The sequence below is a fragment of the Lissotriton vulgaris genome, chromosome 1_1 (genome assembly GCF_964263255.1).
Source record: "Lissotriton vulgaris chromosome 1_1, aLisVul1.2, whole genome shotgun sequence".
Lineage (NCBI taxonomy): Eukaryota > Metazoa > Chordata > Amphibia > Caudata > Salamandridae > Lissotriton > Lissotriton vulgaris.
In genome coordinates, this window is record NC_141685.1 from 1885675857 (window position 1) to 1885694411 (window position 18555).

The window sequence follows — 18555 nt, forward strand, 5'->3', positions numbered from 1 at the left end:
TCTTGGTCAAGGCAACAGAATTGCCACAGAGGGAAGGCCAATCCCTGTAAGAGGATGTCCCCTTGACTATGCCTTCACATTGTTCAATACTGACACCTGCTGCTGCTACCACTTTAAGTAAGCCAGACAGTCCTCTGGCTACAGAATTAAGAGTTACAGAAAAAAAGCTATGGGTCTTCGAGCCTCACCGGGCATCTGTGTAGGTACTGAGAGAATGCAGCCCTCTCTCCTACTGCAGAAAAGTGTAAAAGCTTTGTTATAATAAGGAATTCCCAGCACCGGTGCATGAGGACAATCTTTCAGCTCTAGGAACGCGATCCAACAGTTGTTATCCTATGGTAGGGGATTGGACACATCTTTCCTCATCAGCCTCTGTAAAGGCTTGACCATTAGGGAAAAGTATCCCACTATCCCCAAGGACATCCTGACTTCTATCTGTGTAACTGGCGGATTTTTTTTTTAAAATGGCAGAAATTCTCTCTTGGACACCTTCCTTGCTCCCTTCTCAATGTGGTGTCCTAGATACAAGACTTCCTTCTGACAGTATTGTGATTTACTAGGGGAATACTTTGTCCATTCTCAGCCAAGTGGTTCAACAAAGCGATGGTGTCTTGCCAACAGCCCTTTTTCATGTCTGATGCGACCAGAAGATCATAAATATACTGAACAAGGACTGAATTGCAGGACATTACCAAGGACTCAAGATTCTTCTTATGAATCTGCTTAAAGATTGAGAGGTTTTCTGTATACCCCTGTGGGACTCAGCACCATACAAAGATACTATTTTGGAAGTGAAAAGAAACGAGGGACTGGTTGTCCTCATGTAAGGGGGTAGGGAAGATGGCCTGACACCGATCAACCACAGTGAAACACTCAGCCTTACATGGGATCTGAAATAATATTATTGCTGGATTTAGTGCCACAGGACAACAATGGACAATAGTACTATTGATTTTCCTAAGATCTTGCACAATCTGATAATTTCAATTGAGCTTTTGCAGGCCCATGATGCATGAGTTACAAGGGGTACCCATTATTTATTTCTGAATCATTAACTCAATCACTAAGGTTATTCTAGCTATTGGGTTAGACATTAGGTTGTACTGAGGCATTCTACGGTATTCAAAATTAGGTTTAACCATTATTCAGTTATTTCATGAGGCCAGTATCCTTACCTTAAGAGTCCCATACGTTGGTTCTCACCTTAACATCAGGTGGTAAATTTTCAGTTGTCATTAAGGGAGGCAGTCCAATGTCAGTTCCTTGCCTAGCCAATTTAAAATCAACATCTACATCATGTGTTTGAAATTCAACACCTTTGGGGTGTTGGTTTAACTTGCATAACAAATCATGTCCCAAAAGATTTATGGGACTAAAATCACACACTGCAAATTGATGATCTTTCTCAAATGGCCCTTTTTTAACCTGGGCCTTTTTGTAACAGGTTTTATAAGCTGTTCATTGGCAACTCCTATAGCATTGATATTCTTTACTTTGGGACTTCCGTTGTTTTAAAAGTCAAACAGGTAGCACCTGTGTCAATCAGCAATGACACTGGGTGGCCACTCACCTCACCTTCTATGAATGGTCTACTTCTAAGACTGTACCAAGTACTCAATCTTCCTCCCCCCGTTGGCACTGTCATTGTGACTGGATGGAACTATAACCCTCCACAGAATCAAATACGGGGAACTGTTGGTACGAATTTCGACTCTGGAAAGGGTTCTGATTCATCTTTGGCGCCTGGTTCACGTTGAACTTAGGCTTTCCCATATTCTGTTGTGACAAAAGGCCTTGGGAAACTTGCATCTTTGGGGCTTGAGGCTTATTAGGATTTTGTATTCTTATCATCTGTACATTTGGTAAATGCTGGAGATTTGCATTCTGCAGTTGTGCAAACCCCGCATTCTCCATCTGGGCTTCTTTCAAATCCCTATTGGGATTTAAATGCCACCCGCCCTTCCCATGGCCAAACTTAAGTTACAAAAATGACACAGATTAGATTTTTTCAACGTTGCCACATCAAATCCAGTACTTAGATCAAACGCGCCATCATGACCTCTACCCTGTAGAACACTGTATCCACCCTGCATCATCTGTCCTCCTTGTGGTTATGCAACTCATTGCATCCCACCCATGTTTCCCATATGCAGACCACCTTTCTGGGCCATCTTCACCTGAGCTAACGTAAGCTTCTCCTTCAGTCACTTCAGTTTCAACTCTGGCTGTCCGCTGCCATATCGAGCATGCCTCAGTATTTTATCAATGGACTTGTTTTAAAAAAAAAATCAAATGCTGCTGAATCATCATACTAATTTCAGGTTGCAATCTCATCACAAACCAGGACACACAACCTCCCATGTCTTTCTCTTCTGGGTTACCCATTTTACTGTGCTGTTTAAACACTTGCTGCAACCACTCATAATAACCATGCAAAGTCTCTTTAGGTTCCTGTGTGGTCCAATTCATTTTCACCCAATCAATATCCTTCACGGGTACCTTCTCTTTCAAAAGCGTAATCGCCTTTTTATACTTTTTTATCACCTCAGGTGAATGTGGTATTGGATTCCGATGAGGCTCCTTATCCAGCCAATCAATAGGCACTTTACACTCAGCACCACAATGTTGAAAAATGTATTCAAATCCATCCACATCTCCTGTGAGGCCTTAACCAACCGTTTAACCTGGGTTTACCATTGAATGGGATTCTCTCTTAACTTTGAGAAATCATTCAGGAATGCTGCAAGGTCACCTCTACTGCAAGGCACATAACATATCCTCCACCTGGCACTTCCTTAGTAGGTAATTCTGTGCCAATCTGCCTTCCCACTGCGCCAAGTCACTCCACTTTTGTATACTGCCAATCAGTTCTTTTATTTGCAGTTTCATATTGATACTCTCATGCTCATTATAACCTCCTCATCAAAGTGAACCTGAAAGTTATTTCGGAAAGATGTATTCTTATTTGGATCTATGTTATATAAGTGGGCTAAGTTTTAAAGTCAGTAGTGAGCAAGGCCAGCACGACGTGTAATATCTTTACACAAATGCACAAGTTAATTCTTTTGATTTGTGTCTATATGTGAGAAATCAAGATTGCCTGAAATTAATTTGTCCAACTTTAATCTTGAACCTGATAACATCTTCAGGTCTCTTTCTCTCTGTACTTTTTTTTCCTTGGGTGCACAACTTCACCCCTACCAGGGGATCCATTAAAGAATCAAACCAAATCATTCATTTCTTGTGAACTAGTCTCAATTTTAGACTTTGAGTTTTAAACACTATTCTTCCTTTGGGGCTACTGTTTGGTATACATTGTGGGGAATTCCAAATAGATATGGAGGAGTTTTGAGGTATCGGGTCAGGCATCTCTATAGGAGTCGGTATGACTGCACTTAACGTGGAAGACATAGGAGCTGTTTTTGACAGAGCTGTCACAGTTAGGATTAAAAGTTACTCTTTTGTAGCTCCTAAAGTTATATTCTATGGGGCATTTTTGTTAGGGCCCGTCATAGTCAGTACTGACCGGGATAGTGTTGTCCCTCCAGATTTGGATTATACACGGGAACACTGGACCAATTGTAACTGGGACTTTTATCGAATCCAGGGCATTTGCAACTTGAGAAGCTGAAAGAACATGGCATAGGAATGTCTCTACTGTCAGGACCTGATCAGGGTCTTTAGGGAATGCTGCTCCCACATTATTGTTACCTGCAATAGCACTACTCGAACAATCAGATGAGGCAACATTGTAAGGTAGTGGGCGAGAAGGTAATAATACATCCAAATAGTCCTCAATAGAATCACTGTCATCATTTGAATTTTTAGCATCATCTGTCTTTCCTTCTTCCTTTGCCTTTTTTTCTTAGTTTGTGAGCTCAGTGTATAACCTATCTCCCGCAACTATCTCTGTTTTCCACTTCTGTTGCTCTGTATTCCACTTAGCTTCACTCTAAAGCCATACTGCTTTCTTAGCTATATCCTGCTTCTCATTCTCTTTGACATGTGCAGCACGCTCTCAAACATTAAGAGCTTTATAATATGCTGGCCTCGGATACAGAGCAATCCGTGTGGGACATGCAGTCCTCCTACATTAACACCAACACAGTCATTGTTTTTAATAGCGGTAAAAAAGCACGGTTTAAAATGTTTTTAAACCTGTTTGTTTATTTTTAAAACATTGTGTTTAAAACATTGTGTTTGTACTTACTGAGCAGTGTTCCTACTGGGTAGGCCTTAACCCCTTCGCTGCTGATGACGAGCTCAGCTCGTCAACAGCCACGGTGGTCGTGTGCGGATGACGAGCTGAGCTCGTCATGTAACGCAGCTTTTAGAAAAAAGCCGCACAACGGAAAAATAACCGCCGCAGCGATGCGGTTAACCTCACAGCCCTCAGCACTTTTCACTACGCACCACGCTGAGAAGGAATCGCAAATCTGCGTAGGCAGTGCATTGGTAGCCTTGCAGTCAGGCAGGACCATCGAGTGCGGTAGAAAGTTAGAGTTACTCCTCGCTACCATAGAGTGCACTCGGGTGTGGAAACGCAGGTTAGCAGTCTAGTTGACCGGTCCTGATTAACCTGCCTCCTTAAATAAAGGGTAGCCAGCCGGTGCACAGCGTGCGCGCAAAGGCAAGCCCGTCTGCGCCCGACCGGGACCAGGGGCCAGGAACCCTGCACAAACCTAAAAAAAATCACATAATCTGGTAAGGATTTACATAGCCTTAACTAATCCAGAGCAGTCGGTTGTGACAAGGGCTGGGATTTCGTAAGTGTGCCAGCCTCAGATAAGTTCTGTCATCATTGTAAATTAGAGTGGAAAGCCCGTATGGAGAGTTTCTAGATAGCTTACTCGCCAGCATACTAATAAAGAAATCCAACACCACCATAGTTGGAGACCTAAATCTACTCATGGAGGATCAGAACCTCCCCAGTGTCAAAAGGATGCTGTTAGACCTTGAGGGTCTACAACACGCCCAGTTGGTAATGACTGCCACACACGTCAAGGGACACTTGAATTTAGTAATCTCAAACGACCCCAACATCAAAGTCACACCTCCAATACCCTGGTCAGACCACCACTTTATTCCTTTCAACTTAGAAAAGATAGGAAGAGAGCACCGCCACCCCACCCACCCCTCCTCAAGACAAAGAATAGTTGCTGGGTTTGGCTCAACACAGAGGCATTTGGGAACATCCTAGCAAATAAAACTACACCTAACACTGAGACACCAGTAACAGTGGAGGAAGCATATTCCAGGTGGGAAACCTGGATTACCCATCCCTGGATAAAGTAGCCCCGGAAGTTACCTCCAAACCAAGACCCAGACCGAGGGCAGGGGGATTGTTTAATCCCCAACTGGTAGCGCTAAAGAAAAACTGCAAAACAATCTAAAGGGACTGGAAGAAAAACTATGACCCACAATTTAAAACCCTGTATAAATCAGCCATCAAAAACTATCACAACAGTATCAAAGCAACGCAAGCCAAGTTCTTTGAGGAGAAAATCAGCTTGGCCTAGAACTCTCCAAGGGAACTATCTGCCGTAGTCAAGGCTTTAACCACCCCAGCCCAGGACCCCCCACCCAACAGACCTCAGAGGAGTGGTGTAATGACTTAGCCACCTACTTCCTTTCTAAAGTAACAAAGATATAGCTCCTTAAGGGCGAGCGGGGAACGAACCTCAAGGTGGAAAAAGGATCAGGAAGGAGCTCCCCTCTTAAAAACCATCACCAATCTCCCACTTGTGGAGGCAAAAAAGTTGAATCATTGATGGGCAAAGTGAAGTCCGGTTCGCCTCTTGATCCTGGCCCCCGCCACACATCCTCAAAACAATCACATCTGTCATCCTTCCTCCCCTAATTAAGGTCATGAACCAGTCTCTGGAGACGGGCATGGTCCCAGCGTCATGGAAGCACGCTATATTCAAACCCATGCTAAAAAAAAACAACGCAGATCTAACGCAACTAGGTAATTTCCGTCCCAACTCCTTGCTGTCGTTTGTGGACAAGCTATTGGAAAAGCATGTCAACCAATCATTGCCGAAATTCCTGGAAACAAACCACTGCCTCCACCCCAGTTAGATGGGTTTCCGGGCACAACACAGCACGGAGTCTGCTCTGTTGGTGGTGATGGGCGAACTCAGAACATCACTAGACCAGGGAAGATCAGCTGCCTTACTCCTCTTGGACCTGAGCGCTGCCTTCGACACTGTGGACCACCACATTCTGCGAAGGAGGCTCTCGGCCATTGGGGTACAAAGTGCCATGCTACAGTGGCTGTCCTCGTTTCTGGAGGGAAGAACCTTCCAAGTATTGGAAAACACCACCCTCTCTAAAACTATGTCATTTACGTGTAGGGTGCCACAGGGTTCCTCATTAAGCCACATGGTGTTCAATGTGTATGTGGAGCCACTAGCTAGGATCGCCAAAAGGTTCAATATCTCCATGATGTCCTATGCTGATTATATGCAGCTGGTGATCTCCTTAGACCCCATAACGAACGGGGACTCCGAGAGATTATCACCCTGCATGGAAAAAGTCATGGTGTGGATGACCAACAACTGCTTAAAACTTAACGGGACAAAACTGAGTTATTGATCCTGGGGAACAAGGCAATTCCCAGGCCATTCCTAAGCTGGCCTGAATGCGTGGGCAGCCCACTCATGCCTAAAAAATCAGTTAAGAACCTGGGTTTTTGGCTAGAAAAGGGTCTCTCTAACACGACACAAGCTAAGAAAGTCGCACCGCATGTTTCGAACTACTTAGAAGTCTTCGGAAAATCCTAGATTGCATCCCAATTCAGCTCAGTAAGATGGTATTCCACTCCATGTTGACTTCGCATCAGGGCTATGAATACTCGCTATTCCTAGGGGTGCCAAAATATGTGACCCACAGATTGCAGGTTTTCCAGAATGCGGCAGCAAGGCTGCTGTGCAATGTCCCTGCTCGGGAGTCTGCAAAAAAGCACCTCAAAAGGCTATTTTGGCTCCCAGTAAAGGCCAGAGTCAAATGTAAGGCTCTGGTCATAACGCCCAGAGCTCTACATAAAAGGGGCCCTAAGAAAATCAAAAGTCTGGTGTCCCTATATATCCCAAATAGGTATCTGAGATCACGCTCCGAGGGACTCCTAAAACCAACAAGTGTCAGGAAGGGGAGGTAGATCGTTCTCTCACCTAGCCCCCAAACTCTGGAAATCTCTACCACATGAATATCGGACACGGGACAAATAATTGGAGTTTCGAAAAGCAAACAAAACATGGCTGTTTAAGCAATACCTCTAACATCTGTAAAGCCTCAACCTGCATCCTGTCTCCTAGCGCTGGGAAGCCCTAGGGCAGCCATGTGCTCTACAAGTCACAGATAATAATAATGGAAGTGTTTTCATATAGTAAAATATTCCTCTTAGGTTCTCAATGATTCTTGCATTGAATGTGCCATACCATGGGAATCTCAGTGCACCTTCATTCTTGGTAGTCTTGTACCACTGACAAAGCTTCAAACGCGCGGAGCCTTATATTTGTTGCCCTGTAAAGACCTGGTGTACCTTCCTTTGGAGCTTCCTCGCCCTCACAAAAAGAAATGCGCACATCACTTGCCATCAGTTTCAGTTCTATAAGCCTACCTCCATGAGCCATAAACTCTACCTCCACGGGCCTATCCCGGGTATCCGATTAAGTCTCAACCAATCCCAGCACAACGTTTACACCAACCAGCCTATCCTAGTGGCGTTTGTTAGGGACCTCACCAGCTGCTGTTTGACGTTCCCCTGGAAAAGAATTTGAAAAGGATGAGTCCACTGATCCTGTGGGCGAGCTCCTCAGTACTTTGTCCTAGCTCTTCTATACTTGGGCCTTTGAATTCTCTCCTTACCTCATCGAGGCCCCTACTGCAACAGGACTCGAACGGTGGTGAACTTCAAGGCGGTCCCTGCAAAGAGGGCCCCTAATGGTCACGGTCAAAACCTGAGACTGGTGCCCCCACCCTGACACATCAATTTCAATAGGGGGGCTTCCCGGTTCAATGCCACCGCAGCAACGCTGTAGTCTTGTCTGTGCCGGGCCTCAAGTGGGAAATCCTGTATTATACTTTGAGTTCCTTGTTACGCAATCAGCACCTTAGCCACAAGATCGTATCTCTAAAAGTGCTAGAGATGTGAAGAAATGGATAATGTTTGATGCTTACTGTTTATCTTGGGCATTTTGCTGCCTCGGTTTTAGCTATTTGACCAGATGTCTTCTGGTTCATTGACTCTTTGAGATGATAGCTGTTGAAGTCGTAGTTTCCCCATGCCCATTAGAAGCAATAGAAACACAAAGAGATGATGGAAGGAGTGCTGAAACTTTTCAGACTCTCACCCCCACTCACAGATCCGGGTTGAATCCATCATTGTTCTTTAGCTCACTTTGCCACCTCAGTACAGACCCAGCTATATGCAAATCAGTCTTGACCCTGTGCCTCATGGGAACAGTCTAGCCTGAACTGCCAAGCCAGGTCTTTCCTGTACCGGAAACAAGCCTCCTGGGACCAGTTTCGGGGTAACACCCCATATCAGCCAGGCTAGCTTAAATTCAGTGGCAAAGTGAGCAAGGGACCCCACGTCTGGGCATGCCCTGACAACTTAGGGCAAACAAATCAAACACAAAGAGATGATGGACGGAGTGCTGAAACTTTTCAGACACTCGCCCTCAAACACAGATCTGGGTTGAATCCATCATCGTTCTTTAGCTCACTTTGCCACCTGTTGTTTCCAGTCCAGGGAGGACCTGGCTTGGCAGTTTGGGCTGGAGTGTTCCCATGAGGCACAGGGCCAAGACTGATTTGCATATGGCTAGGCTTAAACTGGGATGGCATGGTGAGCAAAAGAATGATGGATGTAACCCAGATCTCTTGACGGGGGGGAGGCTGGGGTGGTGAATGTTTTGATTTGTTTTGCATTCCGTCCATCAATTGTGTGTCTTTTGCTTCCTCACCCTAAGTGCGCCGGGTATGCCCAGACGTGGGTCCCAGTCTCACTGTGCCCCTGGATTCAAGCTATCCTGGCTGATGAGGGGTGAAACCCGAAACCGTTCCTAGGATGCTTGTTTCCAGTCCAGGGAGGACGTGGCATGGCGCAGTTCGGGCTGGACTGTTCCCATGAGGCACAGGGTCAAGACTGATTTGCATATGGCTAGGTGTAAACCGGGGTGGCATGGTGAGCAAAAAAATGATGGATTTAACCCAGATCTCTCGACTGCGGGGGAATGTTTTGATTTGTTCTGCATTCCGTCCATCAATTGTGTCTTTTCCTTAGAAGCAATGAAAGCAGCTGTGAGCTGTGTATTTTCATATTACTCAACGTGTCATTTCAGTTTAGGATGCCCATCATCACATGGCAGCTCATCCCTTTTGTCACTTCTGCTCTTCCTGGAAGAAAGCTGAGAGGTAGCTATTAGTGCGCTGTCTTTACCACCGCTCGAATCATCTGTCAAGACAGATGTGTTCTGTTGCTGCTCAGTTCATTGCTGTGGTAATTTATTCATAAACACTGCTTTCTCTATTTTTGTTGTATTCTTCTGAATGGTTTGCCTAAATGTTTCATTGTCATGCTCTGCCGTGTGTACTCAGGTGGAGTTCAGAAAAGTCAATGATGTTGGCAGATACGCACTCGTGAATATTATTTATTTATTTTTTAGCAATCTATTAAGAAGTATCTGTAAACGCTTGTAGAACTAGGGAGAGTTGGCAGTAAGTAAACATCTTTCCAGGTACCAGTGGTATTTCTGCGCCCGAAGTCATTTTCTTCGATTGACTAGACGTGTTACTGCAAGGTTTGGGCTCGTGTGGGTGATGTGGAAGTCCTGCCATGGCGGTCCTTTCCAATCTTGTAGTCACATAACATAACCAGGATTGTATTTGAGTGGCGGTGATCGAGTGACGGGTGCTTGCAGTGGTCATATGGCGCTCTCATCAGTTGCACACCATGGAAAATGTTATACACTTGCTAAGTTAGTCGGAGCTGCAAACCAGGAAGATGGCATTTCTGTTAAGACCCGTCTGATCTGCAAGCTATGAGTTTAAATCCATCTATCTTCAATCCTTAAGACGTCGATTAATTGAGTGCCAGTCAATGGAGTATTTATTATTTTATTATTATTATAATTATGTGCTTTTGCAGCATGCGGCTATCTAACATAATGTGGCCGCAGTGCACATTTACGGTACTTGTAAATAACAATTACTGAGACATTAAATACAAGATAAAACAAGCACCAGTAAACCAACTAGGCCTGGCATGTGTTTAAAGTCCTAGTTAAAATATTAAAAGAAGCTGTCTGCCGTAAAAAAAAACGTAAAGCAAAAATAATTGCATTCTGCTTTGAAAGCACCTATGAGGTATGAAATTTAACGTTTAGTGAGTAACTGTACTTGTGAGATTTATGCACTGAAATGCAAACCTTCCATAAGATGTAGAGTAATACATTTATCATGAAGTTAAACCGAAATACTCGTCTGGGTGGAGCCAAAATCTACTCGGTGTATTTTTTTAATTTAGCAACAATAAGTGTTGCAGGTAGTTGTCCTGACAAGCCAGACCTGAAAAAAGCTACTGTTCATATTAATATCCAGGTTGACTTAGTACTTCATGTAAGTCATGTTCCATGACAGCTTTATTCTATGTAAATTAAAACATACATATTCTTTTGTAGGAGGTTTCCTGCAGAATACTAAAGCAACACCTCTGAGGGCTCTTATAAAATGTAATCATACACCAGTAGGTATTCAAACAGTGCACTGGTTTCCTTTGTAGAACACATTGGGATTCGTTAGAGCTCTTGATTTGCAGGGAGCTGGTGGAACTGGCCAAAAGAAGTAGCATAATATTTATCACTGCAAGGCCTGGGCGTAAACTTCCACTCTGCTTGCAAAATTTGCAGAGTTTTTCCCACTTCGCGCAGAGTGCGGAGTTCCCAAAAACTCACAGAGCAGAGTTTTTTCTGATCTTGTGCTCTCCAACATTATGTTGGCGAGCACGAGCAAGGAAAATCTTACTCTAGACCACCTTCCGGCAAGATTTCTCAACGCGGGCGGTCATGGATGGTCACTATCTCTCGGGTTGCGTAGCCTTCCGTTGACATTGAGGAAGCTGCCACTCTAGTAGAACATCTACTCAAGCAACAGAAAGAATCGGCGCCCTCTTGCGCTGCGCTTGGTGCCATTCGTGCTGGTTTCACAGCATGGGACAAACACCCACCACTAAAAATCGGCACAAACAGTATGATGTAACGCACTCCGACACTTCAAGAATCTGCATAGAGTGGCAACGTTTTTTGGTCACTTCGCGGATTTCTGAATACTCCACTAACTCTACCCAAACCAGTACACCTTGCAACACTCCCATCCACTCGTCATCTAATTCCATCTAAGTGGCAGCGATGAGAAACAACAGAGGCAAATTTAAAGTCCAGAAAACATACTTTTTTAAATCGTCATAAAGTGAACAGTTGTTAATTTGACAGATAAGAAAAAACATGAATTCAACAGCATAGAAGCAGTTCCCGCGAACTACTTGTGGTTTAAAATTCCCCTTTAGTACAGATATGAATAGGAACATCACGCTCTCAAATCGTCGTTACGGAGTTATCTCCAATTATGCATCTTTTTTTCCATGAAGCATACTTGAAACTCATTTGGGTTTTGGAATGCTCCACAGAGGTCTGAAAAAAACAGTGAGCTTGCAGAAAATTATTAGATGTACACATGAAAATATTTGCCATGTCAAACAATACGTAATAGAGCATATGCTTGTGGTCAAGCAAACCTCACATTTGGACTAATGAGATTCAGATCCTCCCTGCAGCCTTGCCTCTTTCACTGCTGTAATCCCTCAGTTGTGCTTTTGCATATCTTGTTGCAAACACAGTTGTAAATTAAATATCACCAAAAACATCATTATTAGTAATGTTTTTTGTTGATGGACTGGTCATTGATCTATGTTTTAATATTAATTTTGCGGACATTCCGTTTTTACCATGAAAACAAGTCAGCGAACGTTCTTACTTGTTCATATTTTGAATGCTTGCTATTGACTTATGAATAATACTCTGCTACTTCAGAGTAGATCAGATATTTTAGCTTTATGCAACTGAATTTCACTTCATGCGCATGACAGAATCTACTTTACTTTCTGATTACAGCATTAATGCATTGTCCTTTGAAAATGATACCAATATGTCCTCTCTGGAAATGCATACAGTTTGTGTCAAGTTTAATTCGCAAGTAGGAGCTCCCTGGGTGATAAATTAGAGGGCACATTGCATATTTTGGTAACTGTGTAGTATGTAGGTTTTCTTCACAAGGATAAATATCTTAATGATGATTAAAAGTCAAATATGTTCATGCAGATCGCACCACCTGATGGTAAATCTTCATGCCTAAAGATTCCGCATTGGAGTTCTCTAGGAAATCAATGACTAGCATATACTTTTATTTGTGCTCCTGGGATTCTTTGTGAATCTCAAGAGTACAAGACAATCCGACATCTTCTCCATTTGAAGTAACCTTACAGGAACAAATGTCTGACTTTACCTACTAATTATTTGTGAATCTACAAAGAGGGCTCTTGTAATATATGCTTTTTCTTTTTATTGCAAAACTAGGTTCCCATTGTAGAAAATGCAAAGTATTGTGCTTTGTGTATATTAAATATAATGTATGCCATTGCTATCCCTTGTCTTTTCAGGGTCCATTCTGGCATTTATGGTTGGATTGTTCCATATGCCCTTGGATGAATGCGAGGCACTGTATCAAAAGTTAGGAACTGATGTCTTCAAGCAGAATGTCATCGTTGGAACTGTGAAAATGGGGTGGAGCCACGCGTTTTATGATAGCGAAATTTGGGAAAAGATTCTTAAGTAAGCGAACAATTTGTGATATATTACAATATTCATCATTGTAACTACTGTGTTCACATTTGTTGTGGAAAAAGGCTTACAACTTTATCATGCAATTTGTGATAATAATAAAATTAAATATGTTTCCTTTTGCCACTCCATGGGCTCATGACCCTTTAAGCACAACTTGATGGCGGTGAGGACTCCCGAGGAAGCTGAAGCACATCTGTGACTTTTGTACATCATTCAGGTCTTCGGTTTGGTTTTAATGTTTTGCATCGTCACAGCGTCTGTTAGCACCTCAGTTTTGGGACGAGACCGCCAAAACACTACTTTGGTTTATGCTAGGTTGAAAAGGACCATATGCTTCCACTGCAAACTATAGAGTGTATGATCTTGTATTTTCTAGCTTGCCATAATATTGAAATTGTTTTGTAATCATGTTAACTGCATCATAACAGTGTGTCTGGAACAGAATTGTCCCTAAAAAAATATCGGAGTTATTTATATTGTTAACTGACAAAGCTACATTTATAGTGGATTTGTGTTTTAGTGCGTCTTTAGACTAATTTTACTTGAAGACAATCAAGCAAAAACGTGTTTCTCTGTGATATTTTCTCATAGCCACATAAATTATCATAAGTAAAATCTGTTTTCCAGCGGATGTTTGCACCTTTTTCTTATCTTTTGGCATTGCATTGAAATTGTTTGTTATTTACAGCTCCACGCCCTTTTGCTGCAAATATCTTTAAGAGCTGTCTTGTTTTTGGCGCACATAACTGAATTTAAAGTGGTGATGTCTTACATTATGATATTCTTCCGAGCTTATATTAGATTATTGAAGTCTGAAAAATAGAAATAGGGGCTTCTGATAGAAAATATGTATCCGTGCATCTTTGCTATATAATGTAAAACTTGATGACACCTGTGCAGGGTGTTATACGAATGGCTTTTTTATTCTGCTCTACATGCTTGTATCTATTTCGTCAGTTGTTTGCATGTTGACATCGTTTGCATTGTTGTGCAGGGCGACTGTGTTTCGCTGGATAGTATAGTTACATTCTCCACCTGTGTTTATAAAAGGGTACTACCTAATAGTAAGGCACCCCATGGAACTTTTGGGTTTAGGAACATATTCCTCATCACCTTGAACAAATGGTAGAGAGAAGTGCTGTGTTCAATTTATATATCATCTCTACATGCCCTCGTCTCCCTGACACTTAAAACCAATTCCGCAGTGCGGGGAGGATGGGTGGGTAGGTAAGGAATCTGCAGCTATATCTCTCTATCAGATGGACAACTTACTTACCTTTGGTAACACCTTATCTGGTAGAGGCATGATCTAGCCGCAGATTCCTTACCGACTCACCCATCCTCCCCGCACTGCGGAATTGGTTTCAAGTGTCAGGGATGTTCCCCTTCAGTGCCCTAGCGGTTCTTTTTTTAACACACCATGGTCAGTTACTTTATGGCTTCGCTCTTCTGGCATGGAAAGTCGGAAAAAGTACTGACGTCAGCGTCCCGGAGTGGTGGTTATATTGACGATGCAGACGTCACGACGACGATGAACACAAAGCCGATAATGTCACGCGGAGTCGACCAGCGCCACTTACCGTCACACAGGGGTACTGCTAAGACAAATCTTCCGGATCCAGCCTGACGCCTGGAAGTTCAAAGGTAAGGAATCAGTGACTATGTCATGTCTCTACCAGATGAGGCGTAACCGGAGGTAAGTAACTTGTCCGTCTCAAACAAATGTCTATGACAGACCCTCACATGGTATATCCATGGTACCTCTGGTTGGAACACGAGTCTGTGTCCTGTGACCGATGTACCCAGATTAACCTGCAAGCCATACAAGACAGTAAGGCAAATCTTTATGTTGCCGAATATCAGAACTGTATGTACCCTGTACAATTGGGGTCAAAAGGAAGGTCCTGTTTCAAAAAATTGATTCCTTTCCCGCCACTTTCAAAATCTAGAGGAAACATGGGTATAAACATGCAACTCATACTCTCTCCTGATCTGTGTCTGAGCTGATGCCGAGCCTGGTCCTGTTACTTTCCAAATTTCTGGGTTTGTTAGTGACAACGAGCAGGTAGAGGCTTCAAATGAGACCATGTTGCTCATTTTTGGCTCTTTACTTGTTCCCACTAGTGAGCCTTGGGGCCTCAGGGTTCTGCCGGGTTCCCTAGTCAGACTTCCACCACCAGGTTAACTCTTGACGCTGTCTGTGCACCTCAAACCCACTTTGGGTTCAGCACTGTCTCTGGTGCAGACTTCAGGTCTTGCACCACTCACTGTACCAGCTCCCTTCACATCGACGCCGGTGCCGACAACGCCATAAGAGGATTCGCAACCCATTTTTCACTCTGACTCTGACCAGAAAACACAGGAGAGCAACCAGCCGGCAACCCCTGAGATTCTGAAACCTTGCCCTTACCACGCACTAGAGCTCGGACCCTATACCTTTTCAGCACTGATATAGACAATTTCTATGATGAGGATGATTTTCGTCCCCAATATGTTGAGACTATTTGTTTTGAGGAACTTCATCTTGCTTGTGGCATGGATACTTCCCAGCACTGGCCTTGTTTCTCCTACAAGCCCTGCCACTGAAGAAAATATGTCCTTCACTGTTATGCGGAGGGAAGCAGACGGACAGGACATACAACTACCCACTATGGAGGTGAAGACTAGTTTTCTTACAACAGTTTTCCAGCCCAGTTGAGCACCCACAGAACCTTTATTGCCATTTAACAAAGTCTTTAAGAATAACCTCTTGGCACTTGGGCAAAACTACGTTTGGGTCCCCCAGTCATTAGGCAGGCACTTGGTGCCAACGACCAGCACCTGGTGGCTCTGACTTCCTTATGCAACACCCCACACAGAGATCTTGGGGCTGCAGGCATCCAGAAGTATGTTAATGCCTAACGTGTTCCCCATCAGCCACTTGATTGTGAGTCAAACCTATTTTAAGTGCATATTCTCACCTATGAGCCTTGCTGTGCGGTTTGTAAATGCCTGCTGTCTTCTAGGCTGCTACTCCTATAACTTATGGACACGATGGCCCAAGTTTTTACCAGCAGTTCTGGAGCGCCTCCGTGCTTCCCCGACTCAAGCTATCCACGATGGCCGTGATGAAGGAAAATGTGTAATCTGCTCTGGCTTGGTCACAACCGTTTGCTAAGTGTAGCGTTTCTGCACCACACCTTAATGAATTGTACTAGCTTTCCGGGGATGTCAAGGCATCCCTAATAGACATATTATTTGATGGCTCTCAATCTTCTGGCGCAAAAGTTGACTCCACTCTGGAACATTTTAAATAAGCAGGGCTACAGCATATTACTTGGTTCTGTTTTCCTCCTCCTCACAGTTCCATCTACAATTTCGCCTCCTTCAAGGCTACGGCATGAGTTTTAATATCATCAACGTCAGACCATGTCTCCAGCCCAGTAGGTCTCCCAGCTATGTGATGACTGAGGCTGTGACTTACCAGAGAATCGGGGACAATGGGCAGCCCAGTCCCCAGTCCCCTCCAGATACCACAACCTTTTTAGTGTGTTCTTTCACAGCACATAGCCACCTTGGTGGGTGCATTTCCTCCAAGTGTGGCAAGTGATTACGTCAGATATGTGGGTCCTTCAGATTGTCATTCAGTGCAATACGCTCCCATTTCTTTCAAACCTGCAGCGCCTTGTACCTTCATCAAGATGGCTGACGAAGGACCACATGTCAGTCTTGCAGCAGGGACAACAGGCCCTTTTGGTCAAAGAGGCCATCGAGAGGTCTCTGGCCTCTCAAGTAGAAACTGGGTGTTACTCCCGCAACTTTCTTGTGCTGAAAAACAGCAGAGACCTTTGACCTATTTTACATCTCCACCATCTCAACGCCTTTCTGCGAAAGGACAAATTCAAGATGCTCATACTGGCCCAGGTCATGCCTGCCCTAGATCCCGGTAACTGGATGGTAGCGTTGAACTTGCAGGACACTTCTTTCAATGTTCTAGTACTGCAGACCCAAAGGCATTACCTCCGATTTCCAGTGGGCCGGGAGCATTTTCAGTTGGCAGTGCTCCCTCCAGGCCTCACGAATGCACCTCAGGTGTTCTTGAAAGGAATGCCCATGGTCACAGCACACCTTCAGAGGTCGGGGTGCCTACCTCGACGACTGGCTTTTAAAGGCGGGCTCACACTACGCAGTCGTCAAACATATCCAGATGACAGGGAACCTTATAATATCATTGAGGTTCACTATCCATTTACCAAAGTCACTCCCGGCTCCTTCCTAGTTCATCTGAGCTATTCTTGGTATGGTACCGTTTTGTGCCTTTCCTCCAGAGTGGAGAGACCAGGGCATTCAGGCTTTGATCCTGATGTTTCTGCCTCTCTTCCGCATCTTTGTGGATGACTCTGAGGATGCTATGATTGCTAGGCTTCTGCATCTTGGTATGATAAATGTCAGATGACCCATGCAGGCTTCGCAATGGTATCTGAGTTCCCACTCGACACAGCACTAGGGGAAAATGTTAGATTGTATCCAGATTTCAGAGGAAATTTCAAAAGATAGGTAGTGGTGGATGGTGGACCACGATTTGGGTCAATGATAGACCCTTATCCTTACCTCCCGCCCTCACAATTGACAGTGGTGATAAATGCATTGCTTATGAATTTGAGAGGCCATCTGTGAGAGGTGAAGGTGCGAGGCCTCTGCTCTCCATCTGAAGTTAGACTCCATATTAGTTTGATGGAATTGAGGGCAATTCAATTCGGGTGGAAGGACTTCCTGCCCACTATCAGAGGAAGGTTGGTACTGGTGCTTAAGGACAGCAGCACCGCCATGTGGTACTGCAGCAAACAGGAAGAGGTGGGGTATTGGGTCTCCACACCAATGGAAGAGGCTTGGCTGCGAGGCAATTTCTATGGTGGTGAACCACCTGGCAGGATTTCTAAATGCCAGGGCGGCCGAACTGATTCTCAGATTTTCTAGTGACTGTAAATGGTAGCTACTTTAAGAGCTCATGCTGGGCAACTTGCATTATTTCAGCACTTTTATCTGTTGGTGTTACCAAGGAGGTGCTCTCTTGTAGATTCATTCCACCTGGAGAGGAGCTCAGGACTCCAGGATGCCCTCCTGCCTTTCCTGCCCTGTGCTCTGTACAAGATAAGGAATGACTGCACCCATATAATTCTAATGTACCGTTTTGGGCCAGGAGAGTTGTCACCCGAAACTCTGGGCACGAACACCTATCCTCCGATCATGCTGCCGCTATGGGAGAATCTTCTGTTGCAGCAGCAGGGCGGGGTGCTGCACCTAAAGCTGTGCAATTTTGATTCTTTGGGACTGAGCAATGGCAGTTGACCTCAATTGCCCTTCTTCTTGAGGTTGTTGATGTCATCTTGGCAGCGCGGCATCCCTCTACAAAATGGGTGTACACCAGTCGTTGGTACAAATTTATAGTTCAGTGTGACACTTGCCAGGTTGACCCACTGCAGGCCAAGGTGTCTGATGTTTTTTTGTTTGTTTTGTCCCAGTCCTATCAAGGCCTTGCTTTTTGGAACTGTAAAAGTCTATCTGACAGCCTCTTGGCTTTTTTGTTAATGTTGGATCAGCATTTGTTTTGTAAATCACCCATTGTGAAGACATTTCTAAAAGGTTTGCAACAGGTATTTCCATCAAAGTCCTT

General features: G+C 44.1%; 1 protein-coding gene across 2 annotated transcripts in view; it reads left to right on the forward strand.

Annotated features, from left to right (window-relative positions):
• The window catches only part of PNPLA8 (patatin like domain 8, phospholipase A2), a 295777-nt gene that overhangs the window by 152655 nt on the left and 124567 nt on the right, over positions 1-18555 (forward strand). For both annotated transcript variants that reach the window (XM_086919430.1, XM_086919428.1), the window contains one exon: positions 12719-12890. In XM_086919430.1, coding sequence (XP_086775556.1) covers positions 12719-12890 — 172 coding nt within the window. The remainder of the gene's footprint in view (positions 1-12718; positions 12891-18555) is intronic.